At 39.8% G+C, this 15394-nt stretch overlaps 1 protein-coding gene across 4 annotated transcripts in view; it reads right to left on the bottom strand.

Moving 5' to 3' along the window:
- Positions 1 to 8280, bottom strand: part of cbfb (core-binding factor beta subunit) — a 41470-nt gene extending 33190 nt beyond the window's left edge. For 2 of the 4 annotated variants that reach the window (XM_023955986.1, XM_023955987.1), the window contains exons 1-3: positions 7897 to 8280; positions 7526 to 7612; positions 466 to 582 (exon numbers count right to left, since the gene is read on the bottom strand). In XM_023955986.1, the coding sequence (XP_023811754.1) occupies positions 466 to 582; positions 7526 to 7612; positions 7897 to 7974 (282 nt within the window). In that variant the 5' untranslated portion in view covers positions 7975 to 8280. The remainder of the gene's footprint in view (positions 1 to 465; positions 583 to 7525; positions 7613 to 7896) is intronic. The other 2 variants (XM_023955988.1, XM_023955989.1) reach the window with 1 other exon arrangement.
- Between the last annotated feature and the right edge of the window lie 7114 nt (positions 8281 to 15394).

The following is a 15394-nucleotide window of genomic DNA, read 5'->3' as shown; positions in this document are numbered from 1 at the left end:
AACGAGATCACAAGCTGAGAGCAGCAGGGATGACAACACTGTGAGCGGCGCTGTTGTGAATGAGGAAGAGCGACAGTCATCCAGTACAGACTGGTTAAAATGCTCTACAAAACATGACTACAAACGGATTGATCTGGTGTTCAAGCGACACCTTAATCAATCATCCCTCTGTTGAGGCTCAGATGTAGACGAGAACACTGGCAGCCTTGGAACTCATCAGGAAGCTCTCAAACACATGCAGACAACGCTTGATTCATGTGTTAAACTGAAACAGGAAGAGAAAGCAGAACGGACAGCAGAGCTCGGCTTCTATGTTCCTCCTGCTGCTTTGCTGCAGTTTCACAATCTTTAGTCTGACAGCAAATCGAACTGAATAAAAAATCAGCAACTTGTGGGGTTGAAGCTGCATATCTGCTGCTGTCGAGGCCAGCAGACATAAAAATGTACAAGTTTTTCTAGTCTTACCTTTCCCGTTTCTCTTTCAAAGTCGACATATTCCCTTGTGGGAACCTGCCTCTGATCCCCGTGAAGGTTGGCAGGAAAAAACTGGAGGGAGAGGTTGGTACCCGTTGCTACAAAGGCCTGTGAACAGAGAAGAAGTCCTGAGGAGTTGGAAAAATAGAGCTTAGAAGTTAAAGCTGCCTGCCGTCACCCCTGTCCACAGCAGCTCCAGTTTTTACCTAAAAGAGAGTCATAGTAGACACCCTTTTAAGTCTTCGGGCGACAAACATGTCTAACAATTTTTATCACTCTACTTTAATATTTTTCCTTAGCAACTGATTGTGCAAGCCACGCCCACTCAGTCTGTTTAATCTTGAAGATTTCTTTATTAGTGATGAGATTTTGATTCGATGCTCACCTATCAATCAAAACGTAATATTCCTGTTTGAACAGATTTTTATTATCAAATACAAAAGGAAGTTTCATTAAAACTTTCTCCCAAGTAAATTGCATGACATTGATTTAACCGGACATGCACAAAAAAATGTTGAACTAAGCTGAAGTAGGTTTATTTCTCTTTTACATTAGGAAATATCTTGTATTCATTGACTGTATACGAGAACTGGACTGAGTGACTCCTCCCCCTTCATGTTTCAAACAGGAAGTACACGCTGGTCCCAAAAAGCTGAAATCTCATAGGGTGTATCCAAATTTCTTCCCTACCCACTACATAGTGAACTATATAGTGTGTTCGCCATTTTGTAGTGCCGTCCGAATCTACAACTCCAAAATCGAGCGCCCTAGAAATTTCCTAGAAGTCTCTGCGAGAACCCAGTGTGCATCGATGCTAACTCATTCATTCATTCATTCATTTTCTATTCCATTTTGTCCCTTTTGGGGTCACGGGGCGGCCATGTGTGGGCAAAGGCAAGGCATGCCCTGGACAGGTCGCCAGTCTGTCGCAGGGTAACGATGCTTACTAGATTGGCAAATATAGACCACAATGCATTGCATCGGAACAATTTTTGCCCAAAAAATGTATTTAAATGTATTTTTTAAATAAACCATTCACGTTTTTATCTTCAGAACACAGTGGATTCATAATTGGTCGTCACAAAACTGTCATATTAATTAGATTTTAACTTTGTTAAACTGATGACGTCATATTCGCCGTTAAAAAAAAAAGAGAAGTAGTGAGCATTATGTCCAAATTGCTTTTAAAATCCAGGGCACTGCATAGTCAATACTATAACGCTTTACAATAACTCTCAGGGGAAGCGGTAACTTTTGCACATTTTTGCACATCTTTGCTTAATCTGTACTGTTTGTATATAATTATTTTATTATTATTATTATTATTATTATTATACCACCTTTTTTGTTTTCATTTACTTTGTTATATTATTCTATTTCCTTTTTATGATTACAATGCTACTGTAACACACAAATTTCCCACATGTGGGATCAATAAAGTATTTCTGATTCTGATTGTACCGCCCTAGATAGTTTTTTAGTAGTTAGAGATTAGGGTGGGAATTCAGACATAGCCATAGACTTCTATTGAGAAGCGGTTGGCAAGAGTGGTTCTCATAGAAACATTAACTCAGTCTGACTCGGACCAGTCACTTCTTAGGATTTCTGGTTCAAACATGGTGCCGTCCGTATCTAAAAAAAATGGCGGCTGAATTTACTTTATTTTGTAGAAGCCAAAGGTAACCCATTTTCTGTGAGTGACATCAGTCAATGATTGTGTCACAAGACTCTATGAACTGCTCCAGGCTTTTACGCATTCAAACAGGAAGTGAACATTTTTATCTTAGGATGGTGATAATTATCAGTAATCTTTCCATTTTGGGTAAGAATCCTGCATGTCTGGTGCCAGCAGAGGACGATACAGACAACCTGACCTTTATCGCATAAAAAAATCTACATGAAGCAAAAATAAAGACTTTTTTTTAATCCAAAATTAATTTATTCTCAAATTTTTTTACGATTTATTTTAAAATTATAAAAGATTCAGCTGCTTTTGTTTTATTTATTAAATTCCAGGAAAACTTGTATTAAAAAAAAACTAACTTTTCAGTGTCGGTGTTATTCTTTTAAAATGATTTTTTTTTTATGTAAACCACAAGCAAACCAAATTTGCTTTATAGCAGTTATGCTTATTTTAATTTGTTTAAATACAGTACCTGCTTGTTTAACTTTTTTTACTTTCTTTTAAAAATGTATAAGAGGCTGAAAAATAGTTTTTTTCTTCCTGTTCTCCTTTATTTCCCAGGTATAAGAATTTCTGATCTTTTTGCTGTTGTTATTTTATGGAAATGAAAGGAAATAAAGAAAAGAAAAAAAAAAGTTCTGCACCACCATGAGACAACATTAAACCATGTTTTGTTTTATTGGTTATAAATGGTGAAGCAGTATTATTTTCTACCCAGACTTCAGAGTTCTGATTTAGAGGAATCCATCACGTCCAAAAACTATAACAGATCTTAGCACTTCGCATAAAAGATCATTAAAAACAAGCAGATTTAAGGTGCAAATGCCGAAAAAGTCTGAAGAAAAGTTGAAAAGCTGAAGTTTGTGTTTTGCAAACTTCCTACAATCACATCCTTAGAGGATCTGTAATGGGATGCATACTCTCCTACGTAAACAAAATCAAAATCAATAGAAAGCATTTCAGTCAAAAAGCAATGGATTACAGAAGTGCAGGAAATCAGGTTAGATCTGTGTGTCTGCATATGTGCGCATCTGTTGTTTTTGTGTGCGTTTGCCCAGACAAATCAATACTAAAGGCATTAGGGATGCGACCCAAGCTGGAAGCGTATGAATTATGCACCCCGTCAGATCTGTCCCTCATCAGAGAACGAGCAAAAGTGAAAAACTGCATGAAGGAGGGGAAGAAGGATGAAGCAACAGCAGCGGAGAGAAAGAATTAAAAGGCAGAGAAAGCCCCAAGAACGCCCAAGTCATCATTTCTGCTGCATCTGAAGTGTTGGATTACAACCATCTGATTCCAATTTACTGCCTACTACTGCTGGAGACAGGAACAGGGAAAGGAAGGCAAGAAGAGGGGAGAAACGGAGGGAAAGTGAGGGGCGGAAAATATACCAAAAAAAAGAAAAAGAGTAAAATGAAATGAACTCAGGCGTGAATCCAGATGTAAAAGAGTCCCATGAAGACAGGAAAAGAACATGGACGACAGATGAAGAGGCTCGAGGACAGAAAGAACAGAGGACGGGAAATCAAATGAAAGGAGCACTGAAAGAAAGAGGGAAGAGAGAAAGCAACGCGGCACCAAAATCAATAAGAGTTTAGAAAACGACTCATCTCTAATGAGCTGCTCTGACGATAATTTACTTTGAATTATTGTCCCGTTTATCAGATCAATCCGGAGCAGTTTAGAGACAAACGTGCGCGAGAGTTTCAGAGGAAAACTCCTGAGAAAAAGCAGCACCTGTGAACTTTAAGAGACGCATTTCTCTCTGACAAACATCGCAGATGACTAACAACAAAATGAAAAGGCTCAATTACACTCTGAGATGTGAACATTTTTAAATCCGCCTTCAATGGAAAAAAAAATTACGAGTGGAATTTAACAAGAAAACCAACAGGTTTAATATCCGGATGCAGTTGAATCAAATAAAACAGAGCAAAGTAATATTTGATGATGTCAACTAAATAAATGATATAATCTAAACGTCCACCCAACAAGACACATTTAAGCAATTCACGCCTTGTTTTTCTAGTGTTTATAGAAGTTCATAATAAGATGTTCTTACAAAACAACATGTCCACACAAGAATTTGTATTTGAGAAAAACTGTGATTTAACTGTTTCTGATTATAAAAGAAACCACATTTTTTTACTTAATGTTTTAATCCCTTATTGCCAATTGATGAAAATATGCAGCACTTTGGCGTCAACATTACTGAAATTTAGCCTCAACATGAAAGCAAAACATAAAGTAAATTATTTTAATTTTTTAGCTGGACTGACATTTAAGAGTTTTGCTCATTCCAGATTGTGAAGGGTATTAAATGAATAAAATAACAATTTAAAAACTCAACAACCTTTTATGTGATTAAAATCTACTTACTGTAACAGAATTTATAGTAACATCAATCTGAAATGTTTTTGTTTTGTATTTACTGAGTTGGAATCGATGGCCAAGCCTGCTTTTTTGGCAAAAAAAAAGGACATTTTATTCAGAAGAGTTTGTACATTTCAATGTCATGTTTAGACTCAAAGAAAAAGCTGTAAACCTGCAAAATGAAACAAAATTGTGCTTTTCATTAGACTGGAAAAAAAGTAAATATCAGTTATCCCACAGTATTTATGCTCCCTGTATTATTGCAAGTTTCCATCAAATCCAGGTTTTTAATACAAGCACCTTACACACCTTGACTACACAAGACGTTACTTTTAAAGCCGCACAATGAACACACTTTTCAAATTGCAGTATTTTGTGGGTTTTCTTCCTCCTGCATCATCCTTTTCCATAAATCTCAGATTTATTTTTAATCTAATCTAAACTTCCTAAAGATCTGACACAAACCGCACTTTTCTTGTGATGATGAAAACATTCAACGTCTCTCCAGCAGAAATCCATAAATGCTTTTTATAGATGCACTGAACGCGTTGATTCACTGCAGATGTTCCTCACATTTACACGACAGACCGACTCAGGTTCACAGTCGACGGTTTGTCTCCCATCCGAACCATAAAAAGCAGCTTTAGGGCCCGTTTGGGTCTCGCAGTGCTGCAGCCTCTGAGCGTGAAAATAGCAGGAAGTCTTGCTCGGCGTCTGCCTGACGGATAAATCAGCTGCATGATGTCACAGCTGCTGTCAAACTACTAAAAGCGAAGCCATCAATTGTCCCGCCAGAAGAGGCTTATAAATACAGACGGGCACGTCACGTCCTGCTAAAAAAGAAGGTAAAACTAGATGCTGACCCCCCACAGCCCCCACCCAGACGGCAGCAGCTTCCCAGAGTCACCTGAAGCTGAAGCTGAAATTTTTTTAGAGGGCACTAAACACATAATGACAGAGGGGGCGGGTCCAGCCCCCTCCCAGTTATGAAAAGCCCCTTGCAAACCTCATCACAGAAACAAAACAAAAAAAAAGGGATTTTGGTTCTGGTTAAAAGAATAAATAAGTTATTTGTTAGAAATATGCTGGTCAGAGCTTTATTATGTAGCCCCACAACTGACCAATACAATGAATTATGGCTCCGCCCACTGGTGGAAATAATTGCACTTTGTGTGAAAACACCATAATAAATAATTAGATCAGGAGTTAACCAATGCCTTTAAAAAAAAAGATATCATGCTTTCCACCTATTTTATCCAAGTAAAGTTATGGCTTTTTTTTTGTAACAGCAATTCCAAACTCCACCTGCAGGGGGCAGAGGCTTAACTATTGTGCCAAAAGGCCACTGAAGAAGAACTGACGTTTCTGTTACAAAAAGTTTGTATAAAAGAAAATAAAACTTTATTTTTGTAATCTTTATTAATTAACACACATTTTTACCGACTCTTATTTACATTTTGAAAAAAACAAGAAAACAGGAGAAACAAATCACACTAAATAGAATTCTATACATGTGTGTAATGTATAGAATGTATACATTACACACATGTAAAAAGTGGTTTCAATCGACTGAGATGTAAATCAGCCGCAATAAGGTAATGAGTTTCTTTAGATTTTTAGTGACTGTGTTGGATTTTTAAGTGAAGGGTTTCATATCGCACAGCTGACAGTGAGGCTGCATCAGAAATAAAATAAGTTTGGTGCCAAAAGATTCGTTGGACTTATCCGGCGCCACTGCAGAAATACAAAATGCATCCATTCATTTAGGTTTGGTTCGACCGGAATAAATGCACACATTTAAAAAATAAAAACAGTTGTTAAATAAATTGTGTTTTTATGGCTTTAAGACCTTTATGCAGAGAAAATTTGCAGTGTAAGACAGATTTTCCTTTGAAGTATCACTCATCTCTATTCAACCATTATAGAAAAAGGCGAACAGGAAAAATTCCATGTCACACCTTTGTGGCAGTAAAGTCAGCACTCATGATAACCACGATGATTAGGAGCATCAGACCTTCTGAGATGGGGGGGGTGATGCCTCTTCTTAGGTTTGAGGTAGATTTAATCACATTTATGTGAGCTAGAACAACTTCCTGTTTCATGAGGTCGCTCAAACGGACCCAACAGTGTTTAGACAAATAATGCAGGGACAGAGGCTGGTTAAATGTCTCCTAAACTCTGGAATGCTCTCCCCTTCTCTGTGAGGTCTGCCAGAAACGTCAGTAATTTTAAGACACTTTTAAAAACTCCTCTTTTTACTCCGGCTTTTAACTCCAGTGAGTGGATTTAGTGGGTCTGCTTGTTAATTTTATTCTGTTATTGTTTTTATTGTTTATATGATTTTATTGTTTCTTTATTGTATTGTTTCTGATTTCATTTGATTTTATGATAAGCACTTTGGTTGCCTCTGCTTTTATAAGTGCTATTTAAATAATAAATTGATTGATAAATTCTAATATTTTGGGGGGGAAAAACTAAATTGGATCCCGAACATCTCTAAGATTTGGAGACTCCTCAGGAATTCTTGTGACCTCTTGGGTTCTTCCCCAAGTCCACCAACGTTCAGGGGCTGCTTCTAAAACAGTCCAGATATCATTCTGATCAGAACATCACAGTGACGCATTCTCTTGCAACCTCCATCAGAATCCTGTAGTGATGCTTTGACCCCACCATGGCTGTCTTGTTGAATTTGATAAAGCAAACGGAGCTTTGGCAGAAACTGGTTTTGTTTCCATATCCTGTGTGTGTTTCAGGAGTGGGGTGCGTCAGCCTGTCAGGTATGGAGCAGTGATAACAGCGACGGGGAGGCTGCAGCTGCAGCAGCAGGGCAGCCCGGTGGGTCTGCGCGTCTGATAGCACGTCGACTTCCTGCTGCAGAATGAAGCCACATCGGAACAGCAGCGCAAAGTTCCAGCGCGCACAACACAAAAAACAACTCATGCGCACTTTGCACCGGAGAACAGAAAGCTTTCTTTCAGAGGAAAATCGACTCACAACTTCAGAGCGTCCGTCCCTGCAGGCGTTCTGGAAGCGGGCTTGTCTCTCTTCGTGGGGTCGGTCTCTGAAGCCGGTGTATTTAATCTGCAAGGAAGCCAGAATTATAGTCTGGATTATGACTCCATCTAAGTGAGACTTTATGTTTTTTTTTAAATAAAACAGATTTTAATTTTAAACAGAATATCTGTTAGTTTGAAAATGTCTAAAAATCCATCAGAGTTGATTTTACCACAAACTTCTTTTTGTTGAACATTTGAAATAAAAGTCGCTCAGTTTTCTGTAAAACATCTATTTTTTGGAATTCCATCCGAGATGAAGCCGCATCTCTGGCCCGCGCCGCGCGCGTGTTTCCGCCGCCTCAGTCTCACCTCGCACTCCCGGCTCAACTTGCGGAAAAACTCCTCGTTCTCAAACTTGCTCCTCTGATCCGGGACAACCCGCGGCATCTTCACAGACTCTTGGCGGCCACTCGAGCCTCTTCCCTGGCGAGTAAGAAAAAGTTCACCAGCGCGCGCGCAGCCGTTCCTCTTCTTCTCTCCGCCGTCTCTCACCCCTGGCTCTTCCGCGTCAGTCTGTTTCTTTTTTGTCTTTGGTTGGGTTTCTCTTCCCACTGACTGTTCTGTGGCGCGCTGCGCTCAGCTGCCGGCCTCCGTGCCTGCGCTGCGGCTCACGCACTGATGGTCTGCCTGCTGCGCGCTCTGGGCTGCCTCTGGCTCCAAGTGGTTCTCATTAAGTGACCCGCTCCGATCAATGAGGATCACTTTGACCGTGTACACCCCCCTCCTCCCCCTCCTCCTCCCCTGCCTCAATCGCTCCTCCTGTCTCTCGATAATCTCAAATAAGCGCCCTGGAGTCTCACCTGCGCGGCTTTTTCTGTGCGTAAAATAGATTTTAGTCGCAAATCACGAAGATTTCTGCTTATTTCACGCGTTAAAAGCAAACATGTTCTTTGTTTTGTTGTGAAAAATACAAAAGAGAGAGAAATACATGTGTCGGCATGTCCTCTAAATGCGTCTCTCATGAGTGTTTTCATCATTTGGCAAACTTTAAAAGCTCGCTGCTGCAAGGAAAAGACTGGCGTAAAACTGTGTCAGTTATCCTTTTTAAATTGTTTTTTGTTCTCAGCTCATCTTATCACATCAGCTGCAGATGTGGGAGGCCATACAGATGAACTTACGCCGGTTGTTTTCTTTGTGTTAAAAGCTCAAAATTACGACAGCTCGGAGTGCACTTGAAGGCGTCAACAGTCTACTTCCTGGCTCCGTCGAGTCTCTCTTGTGACTGTACGCCCAAAATACCGCCCCCACCCGCCGACCCACCCCCATTCACAATAATAATGCAGCTATACACACCGAAGACGGGATGAGACAGGGCCCCGCCACTGCGCATGCGCCGTTTGGACCGCACTCACTTTATGGGAACCTTATGTGGGGAGGGACAGGAGGGACAACCAGAGGAGGAGGCCGATGTGAGCTCCTCAGTTCAGTTTGGAAGTAAAACGTTTTTACAGGTAACATTCACACCGACCCATTCAGACTCAAACCGACCATATTGGATGAATTTTTCCTCTGTAAAGTTAATACAGTTCTATTCTCTTCAATTCTATTCTATTCTATTATACTCTATTCATGTACTTGTTATTCCATAGTTGTTTGTGTTCATCAGAAAACTTTTATTTTCTGTGGCTATGGTCAAAACAAGCAGCAACACTTTTACTTCCTGTTTGAAAGTGGTTTCAAAACAAAAGCATCTGGAGCCAGGCCGGTTTGAGGACAAACACTGGGGGATCTTAATCCGTTTCCATTCACTTTAAATTAACACTTAGAAACAGAAATAAACACATTTATACTGAGATTAAAAAAAAACGCTTCTTACACCAGTGATTAGCCTTATCGATGACAATTGTACATTTATTTATTTATTTGTTTGTTTTCCAAACGTGCAACAACAAAAGTGAAGAAATAAAGGATAATTCTCAACAATAGAGCTTAAACAACAACATTACCAAAAAATGGTTGATAATAATTATTAATTATAACAAAGCGGCTTAGGCCTGTCAGAAAGGTAGTGGGCAGCAGATGAGCATATATAAGACATAATGAATTTAAAGGACATTTTGTGCAGAAATGGGGTAATTGTATTTGATTGGTGACAAGCTCAGGGTGGAATCATGATGCCCCCCCCCTCACACACACACTCGCGCACACACACACACACACACTACAAAAACTTTCTCCTTTACTCTAATTTCTACTTTATGCGTTTTTAACCTTTACTTTATCAGGAAGTCCCTTGGGATAAACTCTTTTTTTGTGCGAGACCTGGTCAAATGTTGTCTTGTTTACTCCTAATCTCAGTAGTATTACTATATTTGAATATTAGACCAACGTGTTTGGTAAAATTCCCATTTTATTTATGTAGCCCAAAATTACAACACAGTTTTCTCAACGGGCTTCACACAAAAACATCAAATCAGTTAATAAATACAAGATTGCGAAACTAAACTAAACTAAACTAGGCATCCCTGCCATTAGGAGCTTCCTTCTCTGTAAGGAAAAAAAAAATTCCAGGAAAAACTAAGAAACCTCAGGGGTGTCCACATGAATGAGGGATCCTCTCCCAGGACAGACAGGCGATGGACCAGAACTCGTAGAAGAATTAGCTTATCTAACTCTACAACTACATGTTTGAATAGTGCAGCGATGGGCTTCATCCACATGGAACATGTGGGAAAGCTAGGGGAGCGAGTTTTGAGTTTTTGCAGACCGGAAGTTTCACTCCGAGCCTCAGCTTCATCACCTGAACAGGTGATTAAATGTTACAGAAGTTTGTTTTGAAATGATTTTTCTTTTTGGTGGGACATTTCTCCCAATTTCACCAGATTATTACTTCATTTTGCAAACATTTTAGGTTATGTTCCTAAAAAACAACAACACAAAAACGTTCTAAATGTTTCATGGAAAGTGAAACCCAACAATTACAAGAGGAGTTGTAAATTATTATGGAACAGAAGTGCAAAAAATATAAAAATAAAACCACACCCTGTTATTGCATTAGTGTGTTTTTCCCTGAACACAGACACACAGTCGTATGAAAAGTCTCCTAATCTCACACAGAGATCTTAATTAAAGCAAAAACAAGAGCTGGCAGGTAAGAAGTCGGAGCTTTTTTCTCTTCTGGTGCGGCGCTTCCCTGTTGTAACACGTTGTGTTGTTTCTTTTTGGGGGTGTTTGTGAGTCCGTCTGACTGGCTTCTGTGTGCGAGGGGATTAAAAGATGTGTGTTTGGATCAGACGGGTGTTTCGCCTCTCCTGTCAGTTTGGTGCAGTCTGGGTTGTTGTACATCTGTGCAGGAGGAGAGGCTCAATGATTTAATCATGACTTTTCATCCCAACAGTCTGAAAACGAGGCCTCGGGGTGCAGCACATGCTCCCAATCTGTTTTATGGGGGGAAACGCTTCACAGCCGTGTCATTGATTTGGTCCAAACGCTCTCCTGCTCAGGGAGGCCGAAGAAGAGTGCACACAAACACAGACATACAGAACTCTCCACTTTTTCTGTTTGTGTTATCCACGAATGACACAAACTGTAGTGACGCACTAAAAGGTTCATTAATTAATCAGAAAATCTGTGGTTTCCGCTGTGAAAGCTTCTGACGTGGACCCTGCTGCGTCCACACTCACCGAAGCCTGGAAGAAGAAGCCAAAGGGGATTTAATATTTCACAGAAAGTATGGCAGAACTTTAGTCCTGAAAGCTTTTTGTGTCCAAACGTTTTTGTGACAGATGCTTGACTTGGTAGCAGAAAAAGTCCCATTGATCATTTTTTGATCTATTGTAAAAAAGTTCCCAGTGGTCTTTTCATTAGGATTATAACATTTATAGACAAAAATTAAAACACGGTGTCATTTTCTTGGACATAGTTTCTGCAGAGCGGCAGGAGTTCTTTCGAAATTTGCCTCTGAGACTGTTGGCATGGAGCAACCCCGCCCCCCTTCCTCTCCCCAATGCTGAGAGCTTGGTGCTTGTCCCCCACCTGGCGTATTTCCTACGTCACAAATAAGAACTTTTTCCAAAAGCATTTTTTGTCTGCTTCTGATGAACAAAGAAATACACAGAAATGCTATTTTATGTTTAATTCTATTTGCATATGTCCTCCATCATCAGAAAAATGCCACAAGAACATGTCCTAGAAAACAATAAAAACTTCATAACTATAATTAAATAGTGGTGCTTTTTAAAACAGATCAAAAGATGATCAGAATGGGTCATTAAAGACTACTTTGACCCACCCAGAGGCTGTTTAAGAAAAAACATCATGTTGGGTGGAGCAAAGTCCGGTCAACACTTGTGGCTTCCTTCTGGTCCTCCGTCCAGAGGAGAAGCTGCTTGTTTGCTGAAGCAGCTGCATCTGGTGTGGACATCAAGATTTTATTGGACATCAATAAGTCCAATAAAGCCAATTGAAAAGGAAGTTTCATGCAGGTTCTCTTCTATACATTTTGAATCATTTTCTGTGAAAAATCCATGCATGAATCAGAGAAAGTAGATCCCAGGTTTGTGTCGATGGATTCAGGCTGCAGTGTGGACGCCCTCGGCCTCAAGTAGAGATCTTTCTCACCTCTTCATGCACGCACTGTCTTACACATTGCCCTTCGCTAACCAATCTTTGGTTTCTTCAAGGCCATTTTAAGAAAAAAAATCATTTAAAAAATAATTGAAGTGTTTTTTGCAAAAGCAGACACAATATTTCTCCAAATGACAAGAGAGGTGACGGTTTCTGCTAAACCTCACAATCCTGAAGCTCCTCCAGTGTCTCGCCTGATCAAAAATGTTGAAACATAAAAGCAAACTCAGTGTGAACAGAAACTGTGCCCCACATTACCTGCGTGTGTCCCCACCTCCGTGATGCCTTTCTGCTCGTTATAATTCAGGGACACACAAACAAAAACAGCTTTGTTTGCTGCTTAAAGGAGCTGCTGCTGCAGCGCGAGTCATAAATATTTCTAATGCATCAGTGATGACACACAGCTGACTGCAGGTGATCATGAGAGAAGACGGCGCTCTCCACTCGTCCCACTGATGTGTTCAGAGGAAAATGAGCGAGACAGCAGCTCTTCATCAGCATCCCTGCTGGATGCCGTCGCTTCACTTCTGGGCCCAAAAAAAAAAAAATTTGCTGGTTCTCAGCAATCTACAACTCTATCAAACAAAACCCAGACGGGAAGCGACAACTCGGTCGTAAAACTTAAGCTGGAAATGAGCGAACACGACAAAAATAATAACACAGCTTCACGCCGCCTGAGCTTCTGTAACCTCACAGGCTGCATGTGACCCCGAAGGGTTACATCAGTGACTGGAAGCCACCAGACAGCCCTGCATTGCTGACTGTGATCCCTACACACACACACACACACTCACTAGTGTGTGTGTGTGTATGTGTGTGCAGCGGGGGGGGGCAGTGTAGTACAGAAACCTGGACGCGTGTGTTTATTTATTCCCAGTCAGACGGCAGGATCCCATGTCTGCACACAAATGTGGAGCGTCCAGGATATCAGAGTGACAGTTACAGAATTACAGTCAGACTGTCTGTCTGTCTGTCTGTGTGTGTGTGTGTGTGTGTGTTTGTCTGCTGCTGAAAACACACGGGGGGGGGGGGGGGGGGGTCCCCACGAGCGCAAAAAATAAACACAAAAATCTGCATCACAGTCAGGACAGCGTGAAGGCCTGCAGGCTGCCCCCCTGTGGTCGAACATTGAAGTTATTCTTTTTTCTGATAAATCACATTGATTACATCACTTTTAGCAACAGATGTTGACTTCTTATCCATAAAACCAGCACTTAAAGGGACAAACCTGGACCTCAATTTGCTTCATCTTTATCTAGATCAGGTTTTTTTTTTTTGCTTTGCTACCTGGACAATTTTTAAAACAAGAGGGGATCGAACATTCTGACTGAATGCCTTCACTCTCTGGGACGCTCTGCCTCTGTGCCGACGCCCCATTGATGTGTTTGAAGACCTTTTTATCACAACAGGCTTTTGGCCAAATGATGTATTTTAGAACTTTAGGTTTATGTATTTGTTAAAACATTTTGATTCCATGTTTTCTTCTGGTTTATGTTGTCGTGACCTGTTATGTTCAGAAACTTTGGGAGTTTTTTTGTTTGGGAAATGCTTCATGAATAAACTTTACTTACTATGTAATACCCGACATCATCTTCATCTGATTCAACGAGGTCAGATGATTTTTTAGGAATAATTTAGGACTTTGAAAGTTATTTAGATCTGTTGAATCAAGACAGCAATGGAACAAAAGTCACCTGATAAAGTTTCCTAAAAAAGAGACACGTCATGCTGCCTGAGAAGCTAAGAGCAGATCAGAAAGAAAGTTCCTGAAATGTTTAAGTCTGAAAAAGTCACCGAGACATTTCTGCAGCTTTGGGATTCCAGGGAACCGCAGAGAGCTATTATCTGACCCATCGTCAACAGTGACTGTGAAAACACACTGAGGACTCATCCAACTGCAGAAGCAGAACAACAAGGAAAGAACTGACTTAGCTAAAGACTCGCTTGGATGAAAAATTTTGTTTTTGGTGTTTTTAACATGTTCTTGTAGCATTTTCCTTAAATAGCATTTCTGAGTATTTCTTTATTCAGATCATTGTGACTCAGATGAAAAAAAGGCAGTTTGAAAAAGCCGGTGGTTGTTATGTGTAAAGTACAATCTGCAGGCCACAAGCTTCATGCTCTGCTCCATTCCGATGCATCACCTTCAGACAAATAGATCCATGTACGTCTTCATTTTCCTCGTCTGAGCTGGAATTTGGCTTGAAACTGTACGACGTTTTTGATGTTTGCCTAAAAATGGCATAATTAAAAGAATCCCTGGGAACGCTTTTACAATACATCAAAGGATGATCGGAGTGGGACTTTAAGCTCAGTGTTTATGACTCAACGGTCAGAAGGAGACTTTTGGACCAAAGCAGCTTCTCCATGTTCACAGAGAAAGACACTGTTAAACAAAGGACAGAAAGACTTGTCCCTCATTAGACTTTCTGTGGTTGTAGACAGTGGACTGTTGACGCCTTTCAGCGCCCCTCAGCTGTCTATGATACAGAAGATCATTCTGGAAGATGTCTTACAATCTGGAGGTTAAACAAACAGCCTTTAAGGTGAAGCATGTTGGTGGGAGTGTGGTGAGATGGGCTGCTTCACAGCTTCAGGGCCTGGACAACTTAAATAAATGAATAGAAGCAGGAATTCCTGTGTTTTGTGATCATGATCAGACGTTTCTGCTGAAAATCTTTTTGATAATTATCAATTAAATCAACAAAAACAAAATTCTTGATAAAAAAGTTGATCAGTTTAAGACAAAAATTACTTTTTAAAAGTAAAGTGAGAAGCTTTGTTTAAATTAAGGATACATATTATGTAATGTAGTACATTTATTGCATTACATGCATTACATACATTGCATTACATTTATTGCATTAAATAAATAAATAAATAAATAAATAAATAAATAAATAAATAAAGGTTGATTTGATACACATTAAGGTTTTTAAAACATTATTAAGGATTGACATTATTTGGATGTGATGCCTTTACCAAAAACAAACACATTTTAAAGTAATTGTAAGTGTTAGAAAACTTATTGACCATTTATTACCAACAGAATTCCACCTCTATGGCCACGCCCACAGAAAAGGCAAAAAATAAGTTTTCTTTTTCTAAACTCACAGATTATCTTTTTATTTATAGTTTTAGATCAGTTTTCCTACATTATTTGTTGCCAAGAAGGAAAGAAAATCTGTGTTTTTTCTTCCAAACACTTGAATTCTCATTTTAAATCACCAGAGACATTTTA

The sequence above is a fragment of the Oryzias latipes genome, chromosome 6 (genome assembly GCF_002234675.1).
Source record: "Oryzias latipes chromosome 6, ASM223467v1".
In the NCBI taxonomy this organism is placed as follows: domain Eukaryota; kingdom Metazoa; phylum Chordata; class Actinopteri; order Beloniformes; family Adrianichthyidae; genus Oryzias; species Oryzias latipes.
The sequence above is the reverse complement of the archived record's forward strand: the minus strand, read 5'-3'. Positions and strand labels throughout refer to the sequence as shown.